The 25,431-nt window shown below is 37.3% G+C and overlaps 1 protein-coding gene across 6 annotated transcripts; it reads left to right on the forward strand.

Annotated features, from left to right (window-relative positions):
* Window positions 1-10,938: 10,938 nt before the first annotated feature.
* Window positions 10,939-25,419, forward strand: dnmt3ba (DNA (cytosine-5-)-methyltransferase 3 beta, duplicate a). 6 transcript variants are annotated; one of them, XM_052563787.1, is made up of 26 exons: window positions 11,315-11,503; window positions 12,772-12,901; window positions 12,992-13,137; window positions 13,375-13,573; window positions 13,761-15,484; window positions 15,561-15,729; window positions 16,641-16,709; window positions 17,016-17,077; window positions 17,368-17,499; window positions 18,118-18,195; window positions 18,334-18,483; window positions 18,598-18,705; window positions 18,798-18,927; window positions 19,124-19,234; window positions 19,378-19,422; window positions 19,901-19,980; window positions 20,100-20,212; window positions 20,306-20,489; window positions 20,868-20,952; window positions 21,082-21,227; window positions 21,573-21,663; window positions 21,782-21,930; window positions 22,197-22,282; window positions 22,405-22,474; window positions 22,672-22,790; window positions 22,948-25,419. In XM_052563787.1, exons 2-26 carry the CDS (start codon window positions 12,778-12,780, stop codon window positions 23,087-23,089), a joined length of 4,512 nt encoding a protein of 1,503 aa, XP_052419747.1. In that variant the 5' UTR covers window positions 11,315-11,503; window positions 12,772-12,777; the 3' UTR covers window positions 23,090-25,419. The 6 variants fall into 6 exon arrangements, with proteins under 6 accessions (XP_052419750.1, XP_052419747.1, XP_052419746.1 ...); XM_052563786.1 differs by lacking the exon at window positions 11,315-11,503 and adding an exon at window positions 11,585-11,761; XM_052563790.1 differs by lacking the exon at window positions 17,368-17,499 and having other exon boundaries at window positions 10,939-11,503.
* The last annotated feature ends 12 nt before the right edge of the window (window positions 25,420-25,431 follow it).

Below are 25,431 nucleotides of genomic sequence, written 5' to 3' on the forward strand. Positions count from 1 at the left end.
TGACTTTATATTTCTATAAATCAACAAAGTGAAAATATTCCTATTGCGTAGGCTACATACTGAAACAGCCTAGACTGAATGAAATAATCCGCATATACGTCATCAGCATGTTTCAGATGTTTTTTTACGCTCATGTAAAATGACAATGATTACAAAACAACAATAGCAATGGGATTTAAGTCATTATTTTTTAGCAGTATATTGATTTGGGGGAATGCTAAAGTAGGTTACCCCGTTTTAAACAGTTTCACAATAATATACAAAAGGTTAAAATAAAACCAATGTAGGCCATAACAATATTTATACAAGTAAACAAAAGCCACTAATTTATACCATTTATAATCATGCACTTTAATACATTGAATGTAGTGAAACATTACCAGAACAGAAAACATTTCACTATTCTTTACAAAAGATTTTTATTTTTTCTTTATATTTAAAAATGTGTTAACTAAACTATTTTAAAATGATTTGTTTTTCGGTTTATTAACTTACATGAAGGATTCTGGTGTTCCAACTCTTAAGTGTTCAAGTAAATTGACCTGAGCGCTGTTGTTAAAGTAATATTGTAATTAGCTTAGCAGCACTCTGCCCACTTGTGAATAAATTTTATATTGAGAAAAAGATTATATATTGTTTATAATAACAATAAGATAAGTAGTGAAAATAGTCACTATTAATTTCCAAGCTGATAATTTTCTGATAAATATATATATATGTGTGTGGGTATACTTGTAAAGTTAGCTAACAGATCATTTATGGCATATCTTTATTATGCCTATGTTATTGCTATGTTGTGATATATATAGTGTGTGTGTTTAAAATGTCCTCTGAATGTCAGGTTCTGTGTGTGTATTTGGTGTGTTAATTTCGAAAATGCTCTGTGACAGTGTGCTCGTGTTTGGTGATGTATTAGCTGTGTTGTGTTAGTCCGTTTCCGCATATGTGAGTGCTGGTATGTGAGCATCCTCTCTTTCTCTGTGTAGTGCGAGTGCTCCGGGGCTGTGTCGAGGACCATGCTGGGACTGCTGGTGATGTCGGCTGCTGTTGCTATGACAGCAGCTCAGCTCCAGCAGCTGAAGAAGCAGAACAGGCCGCCTGTATCTGCCCCATCCAGACTGCATTGCCTCACTCCAGAATCTTCTTCCAGTCCTAGAACCTGTTTTGAGTTCTAAAAGGGTTCCCTGGGCCTGGAATCACTTCAGCATTTCGGAAACCTCCCTGAGCCCTGGAATCATGTCGAAAGGTCTGGGATTCGATAGATGGAGCTGACAGGAATGTGTCCCTTTGATGTTCTCAGATTCTTAAAGTGGTATTGCACCTTGTTTAAATACTATGTTCATTTTGCCCAGCAGCTATTGGCTAGTCAGTTCCAATAAAATGTTTGACTGACAGCTCTAAATCCTCTTTGTTTGGCACAGCCCTGCAAATATGTCCCAGATGTGACTCCTTTAGTTAGAAAATATATTAACAAACCAATTACAATCACACAGGAATGCTATATTTAGATGAAATTGATTTTGGACAATGTATTAAAATCAATCTCTTTTTTAATCTTAGTAAGAGTTATCCCATTATTTAGAATAATTTATTTCTCAGAAGAAATATTATTTTTAGTGTTTTAAATGGCTATGATACAGAAAATACAGTATTGTGGCGATAATAGAGAAAAATGTGCAGAGGTGTTTGAGAAAATCTTTTTTCATTGGTCTTGCAACTGTATTGCATTAACCTGTGTAAAAGGATAAACAATGTTAGAATATAGCAACGTGTGGGCACATATTACACTAATTACTTGATCTTTCCAACACCTTGAAGTGCCATAAAAGATACATAATTTAAAGTTGACTAATTAGTAACTACATCAAGTCAATTATGAACAAGATAGCTAAGTTCGAGTGATTTAGTAAGACAATGGCCCTTGAAAGTAGGTATTTAATTGCTAAAAATACTTCAGGGTATATTTTTATAGTATGGGATTATATGAATTATAATAATTAGTGTAGATTAGTAGAGACATTTTACATAAATCTATACAATTGTAAAAAAAAAAGTCAAAGTGGCCGACAGGGTGGACAGATTTAACTTCAGTTAGCATATTAGTTTACCACAAACTGTGACTAGCTAAATATTTAGTCTGGTCCTTGAAGAGAATTTGGTATATTTATACGTACTGTACATATTTTGAAAATCCTGTATCGTATCACTTCTGGCATATGCTATGACTACAGGCTGGATATGTAAAAAGCAAGTAATCATTCTCATATGAAGAAAATTTGTCAGTTGAAAAGTTACCAACTTACTAACCTCATCCCACAGTTGAAATTCCCAAACAAACAAAAAATAATTAATTAATTAAATAAATAAATAAATCTGCTGTTCTGATGTCACTAAAGGGGATGGCCTTTTCTTAAAAGGGCGGACTGCCTAATAGGTCAGCGTGGACAACCATTCAACCATTCAAGACATGGACAAACTCTTCTTTTTTATTAAATAAAACTATCATTTTTATTACAAAATGATTTATACACTCAAATTGAGTATTCACTTATTTAACAAAATATTACTAGATTTTTTTATTTTATTATTTTTACAATATTCTACTATGATTAATGAGCAGTGCATGGGACACGCAAAATAACATGCATCCTCTTACACACACACAAAATCTATTTAATGAATATTCAAATTTCTTAATATAACACAACCTTTCATAGTCATTTTTATGTTAAGTTATCATGCCAAATGAGTTACAGGACACCAAAAAGGCACACATACTGACCCACATATATGGTTGTTCCACAGGTAGACTTATTAAGGTCCATTTCATTTCTTGACAGGCATTATAGCATAGTTTCAGTTTAAGTTTGAAGTCAGTGTAAAACATATCATTTTTTATTTTATTGTATTTTTATGAAACAAACAGACTAATTAGATTAAATCATTCAGATGTATTGAATATGGGCAGTTATTTCCCACTTGAAATTAAATTTTGTTATTTATTTTAAAATAAGCCATAATTAAGCTTACAGAACTGTAACCACACTGGTGTACACCTCTGTACAAACTCTCGCTGTAATATGCTATTCAGGTGTGCATTTCTCTTAGTTTCATCATTTTGACTGAACTCTGGACAGAGATGTGCATATTCCAGGTCCGGCCTGTGATTGGTCTGTTTCAGGCCTGAGCATTCTTTTGGAGTTAGCAGATAAGCTCACATGACTAATAGCTGACAGGCACGGAGGTTAAAAGCAGAGCTTACCCTAACATTTCTACATTCATCATGCCTTCTGGCTATGATTACACGTACTGGCACTGGAGTGAACACTCTTATTTTTGTCCTTTTGCATGTGTTTCTATGAGTTTATGTTCCCGTGTCATTCCCTTTCTATGTTTCTCTCCTCGTTTTGGCCACACGCACAGTGTGCATCACCAGCCTATGGCTTCAGCATGCCAGGTCTCTTTTACAGCAACAAAGGGTGTATCTCACTCCCATTGAGAGTGTGTGTGTGCAGAAGTGAATGGAGAGAAGGGATTACGGTGCCAGTGCAGAGGAGGCAGTCGTTTTGTATGGATGTGTGTGTGTGTGCACTGCTGCTTATATTTGCCGGCTCAGGGTGGGTGTAACTAAAGCTGCGCATTAGCTTAGAACTTAGCTTAGGAGAAAAAAAACAGCCACCCTTTTTCTTTTAATCTCTCCCTCTCTTCTCTTCATTCCTCTCTCTCTTCCATCTTTTTTTGTCCTCCTTTACCTCAGTTTCTTCTCATCCTTATCTTCCTTTCAGTTGATCACTTAAATTTTCTCTCTGTACATCCACAACATTCTCCACATATATCCAGTCACATCTGCGTGAATATAGATTTATGTATTAAATAAACTAGCTATGGAAACAGCAATAAAATAAGATAGGAGATTTGTGGGGTGTCAATTGGCTATTATATTGACAGCATGTGTAAATCTATCTTCTGTCCCTTATAAGATCATTTGACTTTCTTAACCTTTGCCCCCTTAGATTGGTGCCGGAACACCCCATGGTCCAAATTACATCAGGATCAGCTGGTGGGATGAAAAGAAGGAGGGGGTGTGTGTATTTGCGTAGGAAGGGGATTTATCATTTCACATTGGTAATAAGCCCCTGGTTCATAATTAAACACCCCTTAATACTCTCCCCTTCCCCCTTCACAGGAGGACAATGATGAACCTTCAGCGATCATCTCCATAACCCTGTCATTTAGAACTGGAGGAGGGAAGGAGGCTTGGGAGAAGCAATCTCTCCTCTTTCAGGTCCCTCAAAGGGTCACATGACTCATCTCAGCCTTACAACAGCAAGCCTTGCTCTCTAACTGTGGTGATTAGTGTCAAGCAGATGTAGCCTCAAACTGGTTCTGAGATGTTTAGTGGGATGCACTCTGACTTTGTGTATAAATTAAAGAGAAGCCTTGAAGACTTCTGTCATCATTAATTCAGCCTGCCGCTCAATTCTGAACATACCTGTATGAAGATGATGCTGTATTGGACCCCACTGACTTGAATAACAGCAGATACATTCTTCAAAATATTTTTCTTTGTCCTCTGCAGAAGATAGAAGATTTGCAACAGCATGATAGAATTGTAGTTTTGGGTGAACTGTGCCTTTCAAATAACTTGAAGTCCTTGCTCCAGTCATCATATCCCGTGCCTGGGCTGGTTTGGCTCTTTCGCATAAAAATGAACATTTTAACAATCTAAGGGGACCTAAAAGAATTAAAGATTGAGAAAGGAAAGCAGAGAGATTAAGAGAAAATATGCGGGCAGTGCTGAATCAGATGAAGTTTAAATGCTGATGATGAACATTAATATTTCTTACTTGATGCTGATGAGAAGTTGACTGATAATCTATTCGCTGCTGCCACCTTAAGTTTGGCCAAGGAACTTCACTCACAATGCAGTGTGTTTTTGTGTAAAAACTGCTGAACTAGATAGATACAAAGAGTTTATTCTATACATTTACTTTTAATGGAAACACTTTCAGAAAAATGACCAAGCTGACCATTTTTTATTTATTAAAATGTGTACTACAGCAGTCCATCAGGACTCTCCTGTGCTCTATTCTGAACAGTTTAGAACATCATCAACAACAAAATCAAACTCAGTAGCATAATTTGACTTTAAATCAGGGATTTATTCAATTCAGGTCATGGAAGATTCCCAGAATTGTACCTTTTATTCAGTGCCGGATCAAAATTCGGATAGATTGTCCTAAATAACTACGAATTGTTGTTCCCATTATGCATCTCACTCAGTCTTTGTCTCCCTCCCATGTCTTTATGCAGATAAGCCATGAATTCTTCAGCAGGTGTTAAATTGCCTGAACAGGGAGGTGGTCGGTCTGTTTGTCGTCCAAACTGAGGAAGAAGTGAGGGGGAGGGAGCTAGCACATGAACACACGCAGACAAACACACACAGACAGCCTCGTGGGACATCAGCGCAGGGTGGGCCAGGGCCTGAGCGCGCAGGCTGGGGGGCAGTGGGGAACGTCAGGACGGGAGAGCCAAGAGGCTGTTGGGAAACGACAGAATGGGCATGGTCACCATGGCAACGGAATTGGCCCAAGCAGTTCGAGGCAACCGGTAACCAAGTAACAGGAAATGAGCAGTGAAAGGGTGAGAAGCAGAGACAGAAGATCGAGAAGGAGGGAGGTCTTCACTAATGGGACAGGTCTGAACTCTTGATGGACAGTGATGTTAACTGACAAAGCAACATGTTTGCAGTTGGGTAAATACTGTATGTATGTTTACATATCTGTGTGCATTTTAAAGCCACAGCAGCTTCGACCCGCCTGTGTGTGGGTGTGTAGAGGGCACCATATGTGAAGACTGGCTGACTGACAGAGTCTCTGGACTTCAGTATCTACAGTTCCTGACACCATTATAACCAACTGTGACAACTGTGACACATGGGGTTAGAAGCACAGAAACAGAGAAAGGTGCAAATCCCACAGGCAATGAGAATAGATAGATAGATAGATAGATAGATAGATAGATAGATAGATAGATAGATAGATAGATAGATAGATAGATAGATAGATAGATAGATAGATAGATAGATAGATCATGTGTCATGATTGTAGGGCTTCAGTTCGAGGAGCTTGTGAACCGATCATCTCTTCCTCTTTAATATTTATACCATGAAATAAAAATGAACAACAGAAGGTATCTTGTTTTAACTGTGGAAAGACGTCAACACACATAATTTTTCAACATCAGGTTCACCGACAGTAATTTTATTTTAGTTTTTTTTTTGCAGGACATAAATGTTGAATTTGGTGTTATGATTGGTCATACTGCCTGTCACTCAAACTCTCTGCTAAGGCTCAGTTTTTTGCTAGAGCATTTTTGGTTTTTACATTTGGAATTACACCGTCATGGTAAGCAGTATTTGTGAAGTATTAAAAACCATTGGATATAGTCAAAACAGTATTTTATATTAAACATATTTATTTTGTAGTATAAAAAGTAAGATTTAAAAAAAAATGTAATAAAAACAATGTTTTTAATATAATGTTTTTTTTTTCTTTTTTAATTCTGGGCTTTTTGAAACTTTCATTATTGTGCACTTAACTTAAACAGTTATTTAAGGATCAACCTTGTCGTCTTGACAACATGCTTATAAGGGTTTTAGAGGCAAAAATAGTTGCAAACAACAACTCGCTTATGAATCATATCATACAAAGACTTTTGTTAATTAAGACCGACTTCTGTTAATTAGAATGACGCATATAAAAAGGACTCTTTTCTTCTGCAAGAGTAACAAGCTAACACATTTTCCTCACACCAGATATCACATAAACAGCATGGCAGTAGTCTATTGAAATGTGAACAACTGGAACCAACTATAAAAGACTGAAATGCAACAGACTAATGTTTCATTTTGTCTCAAATAGCAGAATCACTTTACTCATTTTAAGACTACAGCAGCTTAAAAATCTTTGCAGCAGAATTATTGATACATACATCAGAAATGTTATCCTGCGGTCCTTATGAAATGATCAGCTAGACTCATTTCAAATCTGCTATCTCAAGATATTTACCTCGCTATTGCAAATCACTGTTTTCTACCTTGCATAAATGTATATTATTCTCTTTGTGCCACAACTTACTATATTTGGAGTTCATATTGTAGCCTGTTAAATATACTTATACAAAGGTGTAAGTATGTGTATGCATGCCTATTTACTTTAGTACTTGATGCTTCATGTGGAGCAAAGAGGTTGCCATGGCTACTCAAGGTCAGTGCCTTGGTGGTGGTGGTGGTGGTGTGTGTGTATGTGTGTGTGTGTGTGTGTTTGACTACTGGGGGTGCAGCAGAGTATCGTGGCCGGAGCACAATAGGGATCCTGCAGAGGAAGTGATCAAAGTTACTGCTGAAATGTTTTATTTGTAATGATTTATTGTGATAACAACAACAATAATTATTATTATTATTAATGACAAATACATTAATAATATAGCTAATTATAATTAGTAATATTAATATTAATAATAATTATTATTATTAATAATAATATTATTATTATTATTACTATTGATATTATTAGCCTATAAGGGTTAGGCTGTTTTTTAGTCGTTATATATTGTTATTTAATATTTAATAATCTATTATTATTTATTTTAAATAAATGGTTATTTCGACTCTACACACTCATACACTCTTGGTATGAAGAACATAAAAAAAGCTTTTTCCACTGAGTAACCTTTTGTGCAGTGGAAAGGTTGCATGAATATTAAAGGTTATTAAAAAAAAAAAACTTAAACCCAAAAAAGAACCTTTATTTTTCAGAGTCAACTGAACATTTCGTGAGAAAACAGACGAAAGGCTGCCTGCATGTGAAGTAGGCTTTAAAAACAGATGTTGTAATGAAAATACATGTCCAATAGAGGTCGCTCTATGTATATTTTAACCGGGCATTCTATACATTGTGCTTTCGAAGCACATTTTTCACGCAGGTGGAGTTGTTCTGTGAGAGGAAGTAACTGGCTACACAGTGGCCATGTGTTTGCCACATGGTTTTAGAGAAAAATAAATGTCTCTCTTTGGATTTCAAATTATGAAACAGCATAAGGTAAATAATAATAATAAATAGAACACTTGTGAAATGTAGCCCTGTATTTAAATGTTTTTGTCAAACTTAGTTCCTAGAGGGCCACATCCATGCAGGGTTCAAATTCAACCCTTTTTCGAAAACTACATCTGTGTGTTGGAAATAAACACAACAGGGCTGCAGACTAAGTTTGACACCGTATGGTGACCCTACTGAAGAATAACACAATGACCTCAAAGCCAAAGTGTGTTTATGACCCTCTTGGCCCCAGTTTACAACCTTCCAGATGAACAAACTCAGTCACACATTAACAATATTCATGTCTGCTTTAACTAAAAGCTGCACTAGTGTAGTACTGAAAAATACACGTACAAACACTCATGGTGTCAGAAATCAACTTGATTTATGCTACCTGGAAACATTTTTGAGGTGATATTTGGATAATTTCTGACACATCACCCTCATATTCATGAATGTTGGGATAAAAAAAAGTTATGGTTAAATTAATAAATTAAAAATACACACAAAGTGATTTTGTCACCTCTCCAGAGCAGTTTACAACACTTGCTCAATTACATGCTTTGCAATTCCTTCCCTCACCCCTGTCAGTCAAACCCAAAATCAATCAAGATGATTGGCTAGAAAAGTCGAACAGCGAGGAGACACAAACACAGGCAGCGCTCATGCTGTGGTTGTGTCTGATTGGCTGTGACAAGTGCACTGTGACCCCCTGTTGTGGCTGTGAGTTCCCTTATCCTGGGAGCTTGTGATGAGTTTGATCGCATCTGTCAGGACCTGACCTCTAGTATTGTTTTCTGTCTTTTCCCCCTCTCTGTTGCTTACCGCTCTCATTCATATTCCTTGGTCTTTCTTGCAGGGATTTTACCCCATCCTCTCCCTTCAAAAACACAAAATTGCCTAAAGAACATATACTTTTTTCTCAGCAGATATTTTGAAAGCTTCAAAACCTAAAACCGCTCAAAACTCCCATGACTCATTAAGAAGAGTTTAAATGCTTATGCAGTTGGTCGTGCATATTTGCAGAATTGACCAATAGAAAGCTCGGTTAGAAAGTGACTTCTGTGTACCTGTGCTTTATTCATCAGTACACTGATGAAAATAAACGGGAATCCCCAAATATTATTTTAGTATTTTGCTTGTGAAATTTAACTAATGTGACTGAAATCAAGAAACGCCAGTCAGCAGCTATTTTTCAAGCAAAATTTCTCTTTCCTGAGGTTAGAACCAGACTCACTCTTTCCTGTCACTCACAGTGTGTTGCTTCTTGATAACACAAAGCCTACCTTGACCCCTCTGACCCTGCTGTGGTCTAGATCAGGCTTGACTAGCACCGAGTAAGATAGGATTTGTCATCTCAATAGCGAGGTCAGTGTTGTGATGAGCTGTCTGAGATCTGAGGTTCATTTATAGCTGAGGGTGAGATTGGAGCATTCCTGGTAGATAGCCCTTTTCATTTTGCTGCTATTTTTAAAGCAACTCAGTCTGTAATTTTACAATAATAATTACAAGAGAAAAAGTATGCTTCAAACATACGTTAAATCATCGTTTTCTCAGGCATGCCAAGAGACATTGTGAAATATGCATTAGAGAGATTTATGTGTGGGTTTAAGGTATGTCGTAGTGAAACCGTTATTTTCAGTTTCAAACAGCACACATCTGGAGGGGACAGGAAGGCGAGAAGATAAAGACCACTGTTGTTTTGTCGAGCAGCGAGCATGATAGGGATCGCTGACTACCTCTTTCACTTCTGATAAGGAACTCAATTCAGTTTATGTTTCCGTATTCCACAGTCAACATTAATAATTTAACATAAACATTAAAACACATGTTCCCTATAGATCCTGTTTCATCTTGTAATAAGCTTTTTCAATTTACTAATATCCAATCTGTTGTTTTACCACAAAGGTTAAAGCTGCAGCTTCTCTTCATCGCTAAAGCTGTTTAGAAAGAATATAGAAGTGGTAAGTAAAACCATCTGCAAAACAGTTGTTTTCAAACAGGTTTCCCAAATTCCATTTGTTAGAAAAGGCAGATAGCCTCGCCCCAAACTCTGTGTTTATTGTGTTAATATTGGTTGTAATGCTTAGAGTTGTGACACTGGCACAAAGCGTAGTTGGAAAAATGGACAACAGCACGTCTTCCTAGATCTGTTAGAATAAGAGACTTTGCAAAAAACGGCATCAAAATGTATTTGTGAAAGAGCAAGTAAAAAAATGGTAAAGAGTGAGTGAAAGAAAGAGAGTAAGTGAAAAACAATTAATGTTTTGTCTTTCATGGGTGGAGGCTTACCTGTCCTGTCTGTCCTGCTGCTTTGCCTTTAAACAAATTACCAACCTTGAAACAAAAATACTATTGCGTTTTAAAGGGATCTTCTCCAAACCAAACTAAACTCTGTCAAACTGGATAAATCTTAACTACTTTTCTTACTTCTTGCTTTTTACATTGACATATTGTAAACATTAACATGCTAAAGGCTTTGTGTTAAAAGGGGTTTTGCTTTTATTACTTCTGATACATTTAGGCTGTTTCTCTTCAGGCGCCAATATCTATTTTTATTATTAAAAAGCAGTAAATGTCTCTCAGAAAACAACGGAAAACACTAATTATGTGTGGCTGAATGTGAACAGTTTGGTCGCAGTGGACTAAATTGAGATTTACAAACGTACAGGGTCGCCTGTTGGTTTTGTTTAGCCAATATGGAACCAAATCGCGCTACACAAATATACAAAATCACACATTCGCTACTGTAGACTGCAGAACCAATTGCCCCGCCATTTTAGGCGGTGAAAAACAAGCCCCTTTCCCGAGCCTTTTCTGGCGCCATATCAACACGCGTTCAACTCACGACTAACAGCCCGCCATTTCAGAGGCTTAACCTCTCGTTGTTTGATATTGGAGCCAGTAGTGACGTTATTGGAAAACACTTTAACCGTACGCTTTATGTGTGTTTGACAAAAAAAAAAAAAAAAAAAAAAAAATTCTAATGTAGTATGTTGGATCACTGATGCTATGATACATTCAATTATTAAATACCGTTCAACAACGTTTGTTACTGTCACGTGGCTTTCGTTTGTGATCAATCTATAAATCACTTCCCGTGTTAATTGTATCAACAGTTCATTTAATAAGATTAAGTATAAAGTGAATCATTATGTCTGCGTTAGAAAAGTACTTGTAAAACTTCGTTGCATTTATTTATTTATTTTAATTATTTCACATATAAATTGTATAATCGTAGTATAATCGTAATGTCCAAAATAGGATTTATGTGTTTTTAACAGAATACGATGTATTTAATTGATAAGGATATTTGTAAACTGTGCGATAAAAAAAAAATCGGGATTTCCGTTCTTGGCATCGGGGTCATCGCTAACGTTTACGAATTAATCAACTGACACACGGTAAGTCAGTTTAAACTTATATTTCACATCTGTATCTGTCTTGACGTGCAAATACCGTTGTCACCGAGGAACGACACGCTATTTCGTACGTGAGAAATCTTAGCTAGCTAGCTAATGCAGTATAGGACCTCCTACTTTGGATTGTACAGGCCAATCCGTGTAGGACAATGCATATGTTGGGGGAAGGCACTGGCTAGATTGGGGATTACATTGTAGACTGGGGAGTAGCGAGGTCTCTGGACCAAGGTACAAAATAAGGTAGGACATATTTTATGTTTTTAAAAGCAAGTTTCGATTTGTCATGTTTTGTGACGAGTTACGATTATACTGAAACAGAAACCATTCTTATGTTTCACGTTCCCATAGTTTATCTGTATGTGATCGACCATTACAGCTACACAAAGACATACTAACAAAGGCAACCGGTCTTTAAAAAAGGAGAACACGCTTAAGGTTTATAAATGAAAAGGGTTTACTCAATTGTCGTTTTTAGCAAACATGATTTGTACTGCATGTTAGCTGATTACATCTGAGTTAGGGACTTACTTAAAACCACACGTCAGTTTCGTTATCGCGAATCCAGTTGTTTTGAAAAGGTCCAAAAAAGACAGTAAGGGTCACAGCCGAGGTAAAAAAAAAAATAACCGCATGCTAATACAACTATGTCACCCCACCAATAAATCAACCGCTAAATATCCAACGTTAAATGCATCCACCGGTATGTTTCTTATACGTGTTTATTTCGTTGCTTTCATTAGATTAATTGAGCTCATTGTTGTTTGAGATTCTGGGTGTATCTAGTTGTTGTCACCGGCTAAACCTGTTGAAGTGAAAGGTAGATTTAAGCGTGCAGTATTCGCGGCAAAAATTGCCCCGCGAGATTTTCGTGAACTGGGGAGGAGTTGTTGAACTCTGCACACTGACGCAAGAGAGAGGCTGTAGTCTTTTCAGTTTTGAGGAAGTCCAAAATGAACCAGATTAGACTACAAAATATGTATTAAACATTATGCCTTTTAGATTAACCTCAAAACTTATCTCACATGTAACTTTACATGATATAATTCATTATTTTTACATTAAGATTAACTTCACATTATACACCTATCTAAGAGTAACTTAAACTTAAGAATTTAAAAGAGTAACTAAGTAACATCTATATATGTATGTGTACAAAGTTCCCTAGTAACTGGTTTACTATTGCTATTTACCTGTGTTTATGATTTATTGCTTCTAACTGCAGTTTCACATTGTTATTTTGCTTATGAAAGCATAAGATGGCTATGAATGTTAGTCTGGACCCCAATAACCCTGATGACAAGTGCAGTCGCTATGAGGTTTTGTCCTGGATCAATGAAACATTACAGACTCATTTTACTCAAGTGGAGCAATGTCGTTCAGGTACTGCTTAAATTATATTTTGTTACTATCTACACATTGCCAACAGCTTGAAACTGAATTTACACAATCTTTTTTTCTGTTTTTATAAAGGTGCATGTTTTTGCCAGCTTATGGACTTGCTCTTCCCAGGGTCCATAGACATGAGCAAAGTAAAGTTTGAGTCCCAAAAGAGGACTGATTTTAAACAGAACTACAGTCTTCTGCAGGCGGCTTTCCAAAAAAACGGAATAAAACAGGTGAGGTTAACCTGAATCTATTCTTTTAACCTCATGAATCCTCTTGTGTATAAAAATATAAACGTTTAAGTTGATATTTGTAAGTTTGGTTATATTTCTTAGGATGTTGTTGTTCTGTTATTCTACAGACTTGTAGTACTACACTCTAGATATTTAAATGTGAATCTTGTATAATTTGAGAAGGTTGTCAACTCTTCACACTCAAATTTTTTTCTCAATTTTTGATGCCTCTTTCAGCAAGTCCCTGTGAAGCAGCTTCTCACAGGAAAGTTTAGACCCAATTTCACCTTTCTGAAATGGTTCAGGAAATTTTTCTTTGCCAATGAGAGACAAGGGAGAGAGTACAACCCAGTTGAAGCTCGTAACGGTCAGGATATTGTACAGGTAGATGAACCTGTTAAATCTCCAAGATCCTGGAAAAATCCATGTGAATCTGGTGAGCCATTGTTGTTTATTCAGTTTTTTTTTAATGGTGATTTTTACTGTTTTATTTGATTAATTTTCCCCACAATCAGGGAAAATGTTAAAATACGCCCCAATAGTACTGGGAAATCCGTTTATCATTGAAATAAATTTAATATTCCATCACATCACCAATGTAACTTGTTTTCCATTTTACACAGGCAGAGTAAGAGACGAGTCTGACAAAGACATGGAACTGAATGGAAGGAGAGAACCTTTGACTTACGATTCTAAATGGGAAAGAACCTTCAAGTGGATCAGAGCCAGTCATATGGGAGACAACTGTGCTTATTGCACTTTGTGTGACTCCAATATCATTCTACATGCAGGTTTTTTTGATCTGAAGCGTCACCAGCAGACTCAGAAGCATATGAAGCATGAGATGGGAGGATTAAATTCATCTGGCAGAAAAAAGATAGAAAACTCTATTCCCTTTAGTGAAACCATGCTTCTTTTCATTCAAAACCATTGCCTCTCCAGTTTACCCTCAAGGATCAACAAGGTCTCCCAGCGTACTGCAAGCTACGTCCTCGGCCTAAATTATCCAAATGATATTGTTTCTGCTTGTAAGATGAATCCCTACTGTATCTATATATATGGTCAGGTGCCGCTTGATGCAGAAAGCAGAGAAAGAACCTCCTGCCATGTGGTGCTAGTGGGCTTTTTTGAGGAAAAGCGAGCAAGGTATTGTATCCGACTCCTTGATGTCTTTCAGGCGGAAGATGGTAGCTCTGTATCTGGATGCTTACACAATGTCCTTCAAAAATTTGAGCTTCCTGCTGGCAACATGGTTGCTTTCTACGTTAATGACCAAGAACAGACCTCAGGAAGTGTTGTGACACACATCCAGGAGCTCAACCCACGGGTAATTGATCTCGGAGGACTTTACAGCATACCTGACTCTGCCTGCAGTGCTGGCCTACGAGCTCACTCCAGTCAGGTTCAGGAACTTATTGCCAACATCTATGAACACTTCTCAACTTGTTCCACCAGCAACGACAACATCAAGGTGCTGTTTGCGGGCATTGAAGGACTAAGGGACACCAGCGCTCCCCTCTCACACAGTTGTGAGGAGTTTTGTGTGCTCGTTCAAAGAATGCTCGAAATGTGGAGTGATTTGGTATCATACTTCACTTCCTGCGATGAAAATAATGATAAAGCTAAGCAAATTTGTTCGCAGTTGGAGGATCCTAAAATCAGGATCACCTTGATGTTTCTGGATCATGCTCTTGGACCACTCCGTACCTTCGAGCAGCACCTGCAACAAAGCAAAGGCTCTGTTCGTGCCGATCTTGTCCAGATCCTTCGAGAAGCAAGTGGACTCCTACGTTCGTATGCCTCCAGCTTTCTGCGCCCCCAAGCGGTCATACGCTACCTGAAGGAACGAGACCCAGCCATCCTGGAGAACTCCACATTCTGCCTTCCTGCTACTGAGCTTAGTCTGGGAGGTGTGGTAGAAGACTTCATCTCTGCCAGAGAAGAAGAGCTAGCAGATTCCGTTAATGTGTTTCATGATGAGTGTTTAGCTTTCTACAAAACTCTTACAACCTCCATCGCTGACAGCATACCTCTGAGCGATAGTGTCCTGAGGGGCATTTCACAGCTCCTCAGCCCAGCTGGAAGATTGAAGGTCACAGGAAAGAGTATAGTTGACCTTGCTGTACAATTTGGCATCTGCTCCAAACCTGAGGATTCTGCTAAACTCACAGATGAGTTCTTGGAGTACCAGCTTGTAGAAGATGAAGAAGACACAACCCTTCCTCTGGAGCAATACTGGTGTAATGTGCTCAAGACTTTTCCACCAGAATCCATCTTCAAGAGACTTGTCCTCTGTTTTTTGATTTTGCCCTGTCCATCTCTTGAAGCAGAAAAGATCTTTGCACAGGTATAAAGTGCGTTCTATCTATCTGTCTATCGTATTTAATATTTTCATGTGATTTAATGAGTTTACTTGCTCGCAGGCTGTTGAAAATGGAGATGTTGCTTATTGGGATGATAGTTCAGAGGATAGTGACACAGACTTTACAAAAGAGCTGGATTCCAATGATGACTCTTCTCTAGACCACACTGAAGTCAAGACATCACCTATCAGAAATGGGCAAATGAAAAAAAACAGAGGTAGCACAGCAGGTAAGTTATTCTAAAGGCCTGCTTGCTTTTAGTTTATTTTAATTTTTTTTTTACATTAAAAATGGCAGCAGCAATCACTGGTAAAATATTTTCACCAAAACGATTCGCATTGACAATGACAAATATCCTCAGCCTCCAAAAATGGCAAACCTGAAAAAAACATGAACCTACACATCAGAAAAAGGCTCGCAGATCTCATAATCATTTATTCATTCTTTTTTTTATTTTTTTTATTTGGGAATTTAGGATGTACAGGGTTTTTTTTTAGATAGATTAGTCTATCTGAACACCAAATTGTGCTTTCAAGGAAAGGGCTTCTACAATGAGCACTTGTGAGGAAGAACTAAAAACTTTGACTAATTATTGGACTTTGCAAGGTTAACTACGTTCAGTTTCAAGTTCCATTGCTGAGGAAAATGTTTGGATCAGATCATGTCAGAGCAGGCTGACGATGGCTTTCCCTTTTTCATTGTGAGAAGCAACTCATTGGTCACTGCCGAGACCATAAGAGGCTTCAATATTTTCATAATTTCTGGGTGTATTGATGATTTGATATATTGCTTATGTAAAATGCCTATGTGGGCGGTTCTTTGCGGGAAAAGCTGTAAAGTGATGCCGACTGCCAGATGTCTAGCTCTGCAAGGCTAATATCTGGAATAAAGCGCATGAAGATGTAGAAACGTCTTCTAGCTTGCATGTTATTAACATGGGTGCTAAAGGGTTCCCCTCATAATACTTTATTACTCTCCTAATTAATTGTCACGGATTAATTTAGTGCTGTCATATACATTACATAGTAAGTTGTAATTTATATACATTTTTTGCATGGCTGTATAGTGCAGATCAAGTTCTAACCAGTCAGATCCAGCAGAGGCTGGTTAGATTGATGTAAACAATGTGCTGTTTTCCAGAGATGGTTCAACACTCAGTCACAGTGAAGCCGTGTGTGGTGCGACTGGAGAAGATCACCAGTCAGAGAGGTGTGAATGAAATGCTTAAGAAGAGTTTAAGAGGTTCTAGAGCAGCTGCAGAGTAATGCTTCATGATCTCAATCACTTCTGGTGGCAAATGTCTGTTGGTCTGAACTTTCTTCCTTTGCTTCCACCCTATGCTAAAGAAAGTTGATCAATTGGATTGACAATGCAAATGTATATGCACTGTTTGTCTGGGCTCAGAGTAATGTTAATTGTTCGCTATCTGTGCTTTCCTTTTATACACCTCAAAATCGATACACTCATATTTGATTATTACATTGAACTATATTAAAACATGTTATTTTTCGACAGAAATGGATTTAAGAAAAAATGGAGCCGATGATGATATCTGGACTAGTGGCACGATGCATGAGGTAATAAAAGCTGGAAAACAACTGTGGCATTGTACTGAGATGATAATGCAAACTATGACTGATTAGATCAACTAGTTATCACAGGGGGAAAAAATCACTGGCACACGCGCGCACACACAGAGACAAACCAACCATATCATCACACTAACCTCTCTTGATTTAACATCTTTCTTTCCTTTTCTACATATCTGCGATTTGGCATCCAGATACTGATTACTTCAGTGTAGGAGTCATGTGACCCGAGTGACTGCGTATGTGTGTAATTTGTGTGCATATGTATGGGTCTATAGGGCTCCGTTAGGGGGATTTATGGTTGGGAGAGCAGCTTACGGCAGAAACCGCAAGAACGTACCGTCTTTCAGGCTGGTACAGGCACCTGGAGCAAACCGGTGAACCCAGACAAGGACGGCAAACCCGAGGTGGTATGTACCTGCCCAGGTCAAGATTCAGTGGTCTGTCTGGCTTATCGCAGGTGTTGAGGGTCTACCTCAGTATTGTCCCTTTCACGCTCTCTGTATTACATTGAGCAGTTTTCATAAGCCATGGATGCCACTTTATGAATGTGTGCATGAGTCCTGTGGTTTCCTTTCCGGATGGTAGATTGCTCTTTAGAGTCTTCATTCTCGTCTGATGTTCCACCAGTAGCTATGTGTCCATGTCTGTTTTTCCTCTGTAATTGCATTGCTAACGTTCTATATCTGCTTGTCCATGGTGTTTTTATTTTTTTTTATTATGCTGCATTAGAGGAATATGTATTGTAAAAATTGCTTTACAAATAAATAAAGATTTCTTGTTTGTTGTCGTGCATGCTGTACTGATACACTAACATACATGATAAAAATGTTTGTGTGACCAAAAAAAAAAACCCCATCTTTTTGTGGTAATATTTACACAAGCTTAAAGTGAATCACTTTCAGCTTCAACAAGACTTTCTCAGTAGTTTGCACTGTGAAAGCTAGCAAAAACAATTCAGCAGGAGACTTCATTTAAATTGGGTTCCAAAGCATTCACTTTAGACTGTTTGTTTCTCACTAATGTAGGTTAAGAACAATGCTCGTTCATCTGCATCAAATTCGACACCAAGCCCCAGATCTGGAAAGAGAGAACAAGCATACCACGTAAGTTTCTAAACCTCTCTTTCCTCATTTCAAACCTGACCACTTGTGTATGTTTGTCTGTTTCTCACTAATCTAGGACATCCAAGACATCCATGCTATGAATGTAGCATTTATTATTGACTGCATGTCTCTCTGCAGGACGGAAAAGGTTATGCCATTGGAGAGCTTGTGTGGGGAAAAGTAAAAGGCTTCTCTTGGTGGCCTGGACTGGTGGTGGTGTGGAAGGGCCGGGTGCTTCCTGTGTCTATGAGGCGCGTGGAGTGGTTTGGAGATGGCATGTTTTCAGAGGTTAGGAGTTTTTACTTGCTTTCTGTTCCCTGATTCTCATCTGAGAGATACTTTCCCCCTTATTCTTCAAAGGATCTGTTTCATGTTGAAGCATGTTTCTCTTGTTGATCTTAGATTCATACAGAGGGACTGCAGCCCTTCGCTGCGTTTGCAAAGTGCTTTTGTAGTAAGTCCTATGAAGGTCTGCCTACCTACAAAAATGCCATCTATCAAATCCTAGAGGTACAGTGAAAGATACTTGGAAACTAGGGTTGAGAATCAATGACCAGTTCTTATTCTATTCATATTTAAATATTGCATTATTTTTTGTGTAGTTGGCAGCAGAGCGCTGTGGGAAGAATTTCCCCCCCTCTGAGAAGAAAGGGGAAGAGGTGAAGGCCATGCTGGATTGGGCATTTGGAGGCTTCCAGCCCATGGGTCCTGATGGATTTTTGCCTCCTGTGGGTATGTAAAAAAAAAAAAACTGAAAAATATCTGTAATTTTAAAAAACAGTTGGATATTGACAACAATTTTGAAGTTCATAAGAACAGAGAGTACCAGAGGGACTCCACATTGATCTTAAAATTAGGTCTATACTCAGACATGTCAAAAATAGCAAAAGCTCTTCACCATAGTGCCTTCTGCTGTTCTATTTCGCAGACAGCTCTGCCAGTAAAACGGAGTCTGATTCTTCAGTGTCTGATTATCAGCCTCCAGCCAAGAGGAAGTATGTCTTCAAGAACAGGCAGTCAGCTCAAGATTACACCAGAGGTGAGATACATTAATCTGTGTAAAGGCCCGAGCTTTGCCGTAAAGATCATAAAACACTGATTATTGATGTTTTAGGTTTTTAATTTATTAATTTATTTTTTTGTAAGAAAACAAACCCCTATGTTTTGTCTTCCTCTTTTCAGATCAAATGGTCCATGAGGTCACTGTTAAAGGCAGAAACATTGAAGGTAAGTCACTCAAGATTCATAATTTGAGTTTAATAATGAAATTATTCTAGGGTTTATCAACAATTGAAATTCCTGGTTGTTTTTTCTGCTTGGCCAATCAGAAAACCTGAAGATATTAGGAATTGTTAAAATAGTTCCCTGAATATCCCAGCCTGGAAAAATTAAGGACATTTTTAAAAGGTCATGGTAGAATTGTGGCAATATGGTTATGCTTGGCTCTGAAATATTTAAATAATTAAAAAAATAAAATGATATTGTAGAAAAGAAAAATAGGAAAGGGCATGTCGATTCATTGGTCACACTTCAGATTAAATTATTAAATATTAAAATTAAATATTAAATATTTTCACAGTTGTCACCACATGAAATCACACCTTTTATTTGATTATTTTTAGCTATTTATTTTAGCCTTAAGGGCATTCTCATTGCTCAGTCGTGTATTTTAATTCATTACAAGGTAATTATTCTCTTTCCTCAGATTTCTGCCTGTCCTGTGGAACTGCCAACACTGAAATTTTCCATCCACTTTTTGAGGGAAGCCTTTGTTTTAAGTGCAAGGTGTGAATCGATTCTTGTCTTAATCTGTTTAGAGCAAAATCATAAAATTAATATGCTACTTAATATTTGGTGCCCAGAGTGTCATTTTTTTTTAATTTGCATGTTTTGTATTTGTGTAGGAGAACTTTACAGAAACACTGTACAGGTATGATGATGATGGCTATCAGTCATACTGCACCGTGTGCTGCGCCGGACAAGAGGTCATTCTCTGTGGAAATGCCAGCTGCTGCAGGTTTGAACTCAAACTTATGCAAACATAAACCTTAATGTGATGTTAATCATCATAACAGGTAGTTTTACAGACTTTCTTTCTCCCCCTGTTTAGATGTTTCTGTAAAGACTGTTTGAATATGCTGGTGGGAGCTGGGACGTTTGATAAGCTGAAGGAGGTTGACCCATGGAGCTGTTACATTTGCCTGCCCTCTAAGTGCTACGGCGTGCTCAAGCTCAGGCCTGACTGGAGTGTTCGTGTCCAGGAGTATTTCGCCAATAACAGTGCCTTCGAATTTGTGAGTATCATTCTTATACTCCTTGTTAGATATCTACCTGGTCATAATGAGATTTATTTTGTTATACACTACCATTTAAAAGTTTAGGTTTAGTAGGATTTTTTATTATTAAGTCTGCATTTATTTACTTATATTATTTTGATTAATAATGCTGTTGCATTTTTTAAATAACCATTTTATGTTTGAATATATTTCTGTTTTAATATTGAATGTATTCGGTTTGAATTCCTTTGTCAAAGCTGTATTTTCATCAGCCATTACTCCAGTTATCTGTGTCACATAATGCTTCAAAAACTATTATAAGATGCTTATTACACAAGTATGGAAAACCAGAATGATGTTTTAATATGAAGAACACTGTTTTTGTCCTTATTTTAGGAGCCACACCGAGTGTATCCTTCTATTCCAGCTCATAAGCGTCGTCCAATCAGAGTCCTCTCTCTGTTTGATGGGATTGCAACAGGTATGTTTTTGTGTTCATGTACCTTGAAATTTGTGCAATAGCAGTGAATTATACCACAGTGATTTATTATTATTTTTTTTATTTTTATTTATTTTTTTCGTACCTTCATACACGCTTCTTTTTTTGTAGGCTATCTGGTCTTAAAAGACTTGGGCTTTAAGGTGGAGCGCTACATTGCCTCTGAGATCTGTGAAGACTCCATTGCTGTTGGGATGATCAAACATGAGGGCCAGATTGAATATGTGAAAGATGTGCGGACCATCACAAGGAAACATGTACGTATTGAGCTTTTTCACAAGATACAGTAAATTATTTCACAGACATTCTTCAAGTAGTTAAAGGTTTTAACAGTAGTTTTAACTAGATTTAATGGCTAAACATGGCTATTTTATATACAGTCTTTCTCATATCTGTAAGAACCATGTTAAAAAAAAAAACTAATATCCTTGGTTAGGGAATGGTTTGAAGCATGACTGCTGGTCTAAGATGGTCCTGAGCAGGAGCGGTTATGCTTCAAAACATACCTAACCAGCAAATGCTGTTTTTTTCAACGGGGAACCAAGGCAAGTCACTGTGTAAAGAACATTTTTAAGCTTCCTTTTTGTCATACCATTTTGTAGCTGGCCGAGTGGGGTCCATTTGACCTCCTGATTGGTGGAAGTCCATGTAATGACCTGGCCATGGTGAATCCAGCCAGAAAAGGTCTTTTTGGTAAGATGTTTATCATTTTCTTGTACTTTGTTACCTTTTCAATTGAGTTGAATAGGAGCATAGATTTGTGTAACTCTGTTTCAAAAAGGGATATTTGTGAGTTCTCATGTTCTTTCAGAAGGCACAGGTCGGCTCTTCTTTGAATATTACCGCATGTTAACTATGATGAGGCCGAGAGAGGATGATGATCGCCCCTTTTTCTGGCTCTTTGAGAACGTAGTAGCCATGAGTGCCCATGACAAGGCTGATATCTGTCGTTTCCTGGAGGTAAAAATACTTTTTTTCTTTATTTTTCCCATCAGGTTAGAGGTGTGGTCACATTAGAAACACATCTTACACAGAACAGAAGTCGATTATTATTATACATTATGTTGAACCTGATGCCAACTTTGTATAGGAAAATCTTTTGCCAAAAGTGGACAAAACACCTTTATACGTGCTATTTACCAATGGTGTTCCCATCCCTTCCCATCCCATCATTGTTGTTGTGGTTGTAGATTGTTATGAAATAGCATGCATTTATCTGTTTCCAGTGTAATCCTGTGATGATTGATGCTGTGAAAGTAAGCCCAGCCCACAGGGCTCGCTACTTCTGGGGAAATTTACCTGGAATGAACCGGTATAAATGCAGCAGCACACAAACAATCACAATATCTGTAAACATGAAGTGTAACTTCATGGACATGTATGCATGTTCAGTAATAGATGTTTGCACAGATTAATGTGAATTTTTGTTTTTAGACCACTTGCGACTTCACTCACTGATAAAGTAGAACTGCAGGACTGCCTGGAGGTCGGACGAACCGCAATGGTAAATTTATTGTACCTTCTGACAGAAAAGTTGATATTTTGTGAATGAAATAAAAGAATTGCACAAATACACATTTTCATTTGTAGTTTTAGTTTACAGCAGTCCTAGAAAATATACATGACTGTCAGGACTCTAGGTTTAACTAGGTTATATGGTATAATGTCAAAAACAATTACATCTTATTTCGATTTCATCAGTTCAGCAAAGTTCGCACTATCACCACCAAGTCCAACTCCATCAAACAAGGGAAGATGGGGCCTCTGCCGGTCACCATGAATGGAAAAGAGGACTATCTTTGGTGCACTGAAATGGAGAGGTCAGATATATTTATATGAACTAAATTTTACTCCGAGTTTAGCAATATCAGGTTTGCAATTTGCATATAGTAATTCAATGGGTTTGGTTAAAAAGGCATTCATGTGGCTCTAAACAGTTGTATTTATTTATTTATTTTTTATTTTTATTTTTTCCAGAATATTTGGGTTTCCAAAGCATTACACCGATGTGAATAATATGGGGCGAGGACATAGGCAGAAGCTGCTTGGGCGGTCCTGGAGTGTTCCCGTGATCCGACACCTCTTTGCCCCTTTGAAGGATTACTTTGCTTGCGAGTAAACCACCATCTGGTCCAGGCAGCACTGGCACTGGAGGTCCAAATTAAGTTTCTCAGATAAATGAATTTGATTTTCTTTTTATTTTAGTTTTTCTCCCTGCAGATTCTGACCTCAGAATATTGCCAAATTTTAATGTTGCATTTGTTCTCAAGTTCAGAAAGCATGTTATCCTGATGATTTATTCTTGGAACGCACAGCCACTTTTGGATTGGATTCTCTTAAGTACTGTCATTTTTAACTTGTACATTTTAAAGTGATTTTTATGCTGGAGAGAGCCACACGATACTCCACCCACTACCTCAGTGCCGTTCTGTGATTTGTTCATTGTCTGGAGGAATGCCGCTTTATGCCTAATTTATAATAAGTTAATATTAATTTGGTTTGGTTTAGCAGTTTTAAACTTATGTCATCTTTTTAGAGCACATTTTTACATTAAATCGTTTCCGTGTTTTTAATAAACATCCTGTTGTTAAATATTGCATTTTAGAATTTTTACAATTATAGTAATGTTATCATTCCACTTGTGCAGTTTTATAATACAGGATGTTTGGCCATCATGACAACCGTACTAAATCAACATTTAAATGTTTTCCTATTAAGGAGCATCTATTTAAATGAAATGAATGTTAATATACAGCGTAGATGACTTGGGTTTCAATTAAACTGCGCTTAATTTATAGGAATACATGCAATCTTATAGTGCTCCATGTATTCAGAAGCACAAATGTTGTCTGTGCCATTCAATTTGACTCAAACCTTGGGCTGTTAGATTTGAGTTGACAGTAGCCTTCCAAAGCTTTTTTACTTTATTTTTATTGTTATCTTTATCATTTATAATAAATCTGCAGAGCAACACTGCTGTTTTAAGACTATTTTTGAGCATTTTTAAAACCTCGTAGTCCACACTATCATCATTTTACAAGAAACAGATCATCAACCCTTAACATTCAAGTATTTTGTTTTTCATTTTGCCCCATTTGTTACCTGTATGCACTTCCGATTTTAAACTGTTGGCTGAAACTGTGGTCACTGCAGCATTCGTTTGTTATTTTTGGTGAGCATTTCACATACTACAATATCCAAGTGAGAGTTACTGAAGCCTTTTTGTCGAAATTGATACAATGTGATCAAGGGCTTAAACTCTGAATAAGTGCCTACAAACTGATGGGCTATTTTTTTTTATGAGGAAAAAAGAAAAAGTGAACTGATTGTAACTGGCTTGACTTCAGACTACTTTAAATGGCATAATTTTGGCTACTTTGTCTAGTGCAAGTGTCTAAATTATATCTTACCTTTGAAATGTCTTGATACATTTCGTTATTAATTGTGGTCCACTGTCAGTGTGAAATTAGGTGCTTCAGAATGTGTGTATAAATACATTGTTTTATTTGTAGTTGTTTAGCATGTGTATTTTTTTAGCATTATGTGGATCATGGGGATTTGTGGTTTGGACTGTCACAGGTCAAAGCTAGTGTGACCATACATCATCTGTTTCCCTGACATTTTCTGGCATGGATTTCTATGAATTGATTATATACTATACCTGCATGCTATCGGTCAGCTTTATTTTCAATCATTACCTTAAAATATAAAAACATTAGGGAAGCAAATCCATTTTAGGTCACTCCAGAAATGCCATCTAGGTCATGTCTGGGGAGAAAAGAAGACGTATGGTCAAACGAATCCAAGCTTATCTTTAAATTTTTGTAGTTTTTTAACAATGTATGCCAACTCAAACTAAGCTTGATTAAACCAGATTTAGTGAGGCATGGGCCAGCCTGAGGGGTTATGTGTGCTTTTGGTGAAATATCATTTAACTGGATTACATGTCTTGATGCCTTCTGGATATCTATGTCTTGTAGCAAAGCTTTAGAAATTCCCAGTAGGAACTGTGTTGGTGCTGTGTTACATGTGATTTTTGTAAAATGATGGTCCATGTGTAATTTTGGAGGTGCGGTATGGTTATAAAGAATATCTTCCTCAGGTCTTTTCAACACCAGCAGGCCTCAAAGGACTGTGATCTTTAGCATCACACTTGATTATTTTTTTTTTCAATTCTTTGTGAACAGAATATACAATATATTTGTACTCTTGAAATTGCCCTTAATACCTCTTTTTCTTTTTTACTTTTGAATGGGTCATTCAAAACCCTGATGTGTTTTGGTGCTAAATGATATGCTAATGATGTATGTAGTTCTAGAATGATTTCCCTGGACTGATGATTGACAAGACTGGTTTTATTTTAATCTTTTGATATAGTCTGCTTACCTAGCTTTAATATTCCATGCTTGTACTAACATCAGTGAAGAAAAATAAACTGCACCAAACTTGTTTGATCTGTCT

This window comes from Carassius gibelio, chromosome B8 (genome assembly GCF_023724105.1).
Source record: "Carassius gibelio isolate Cgi1373 ecotype wild population from Czech Republic chromosome B8, carGib1.2-hapl.c, whole genome shotgun sequence".
NCBI lineage: Eukaryota > Metazoa > Chordata > Actinopteri > Cypriniformes > Cyprinidae > Carassius > Carassius gibelio.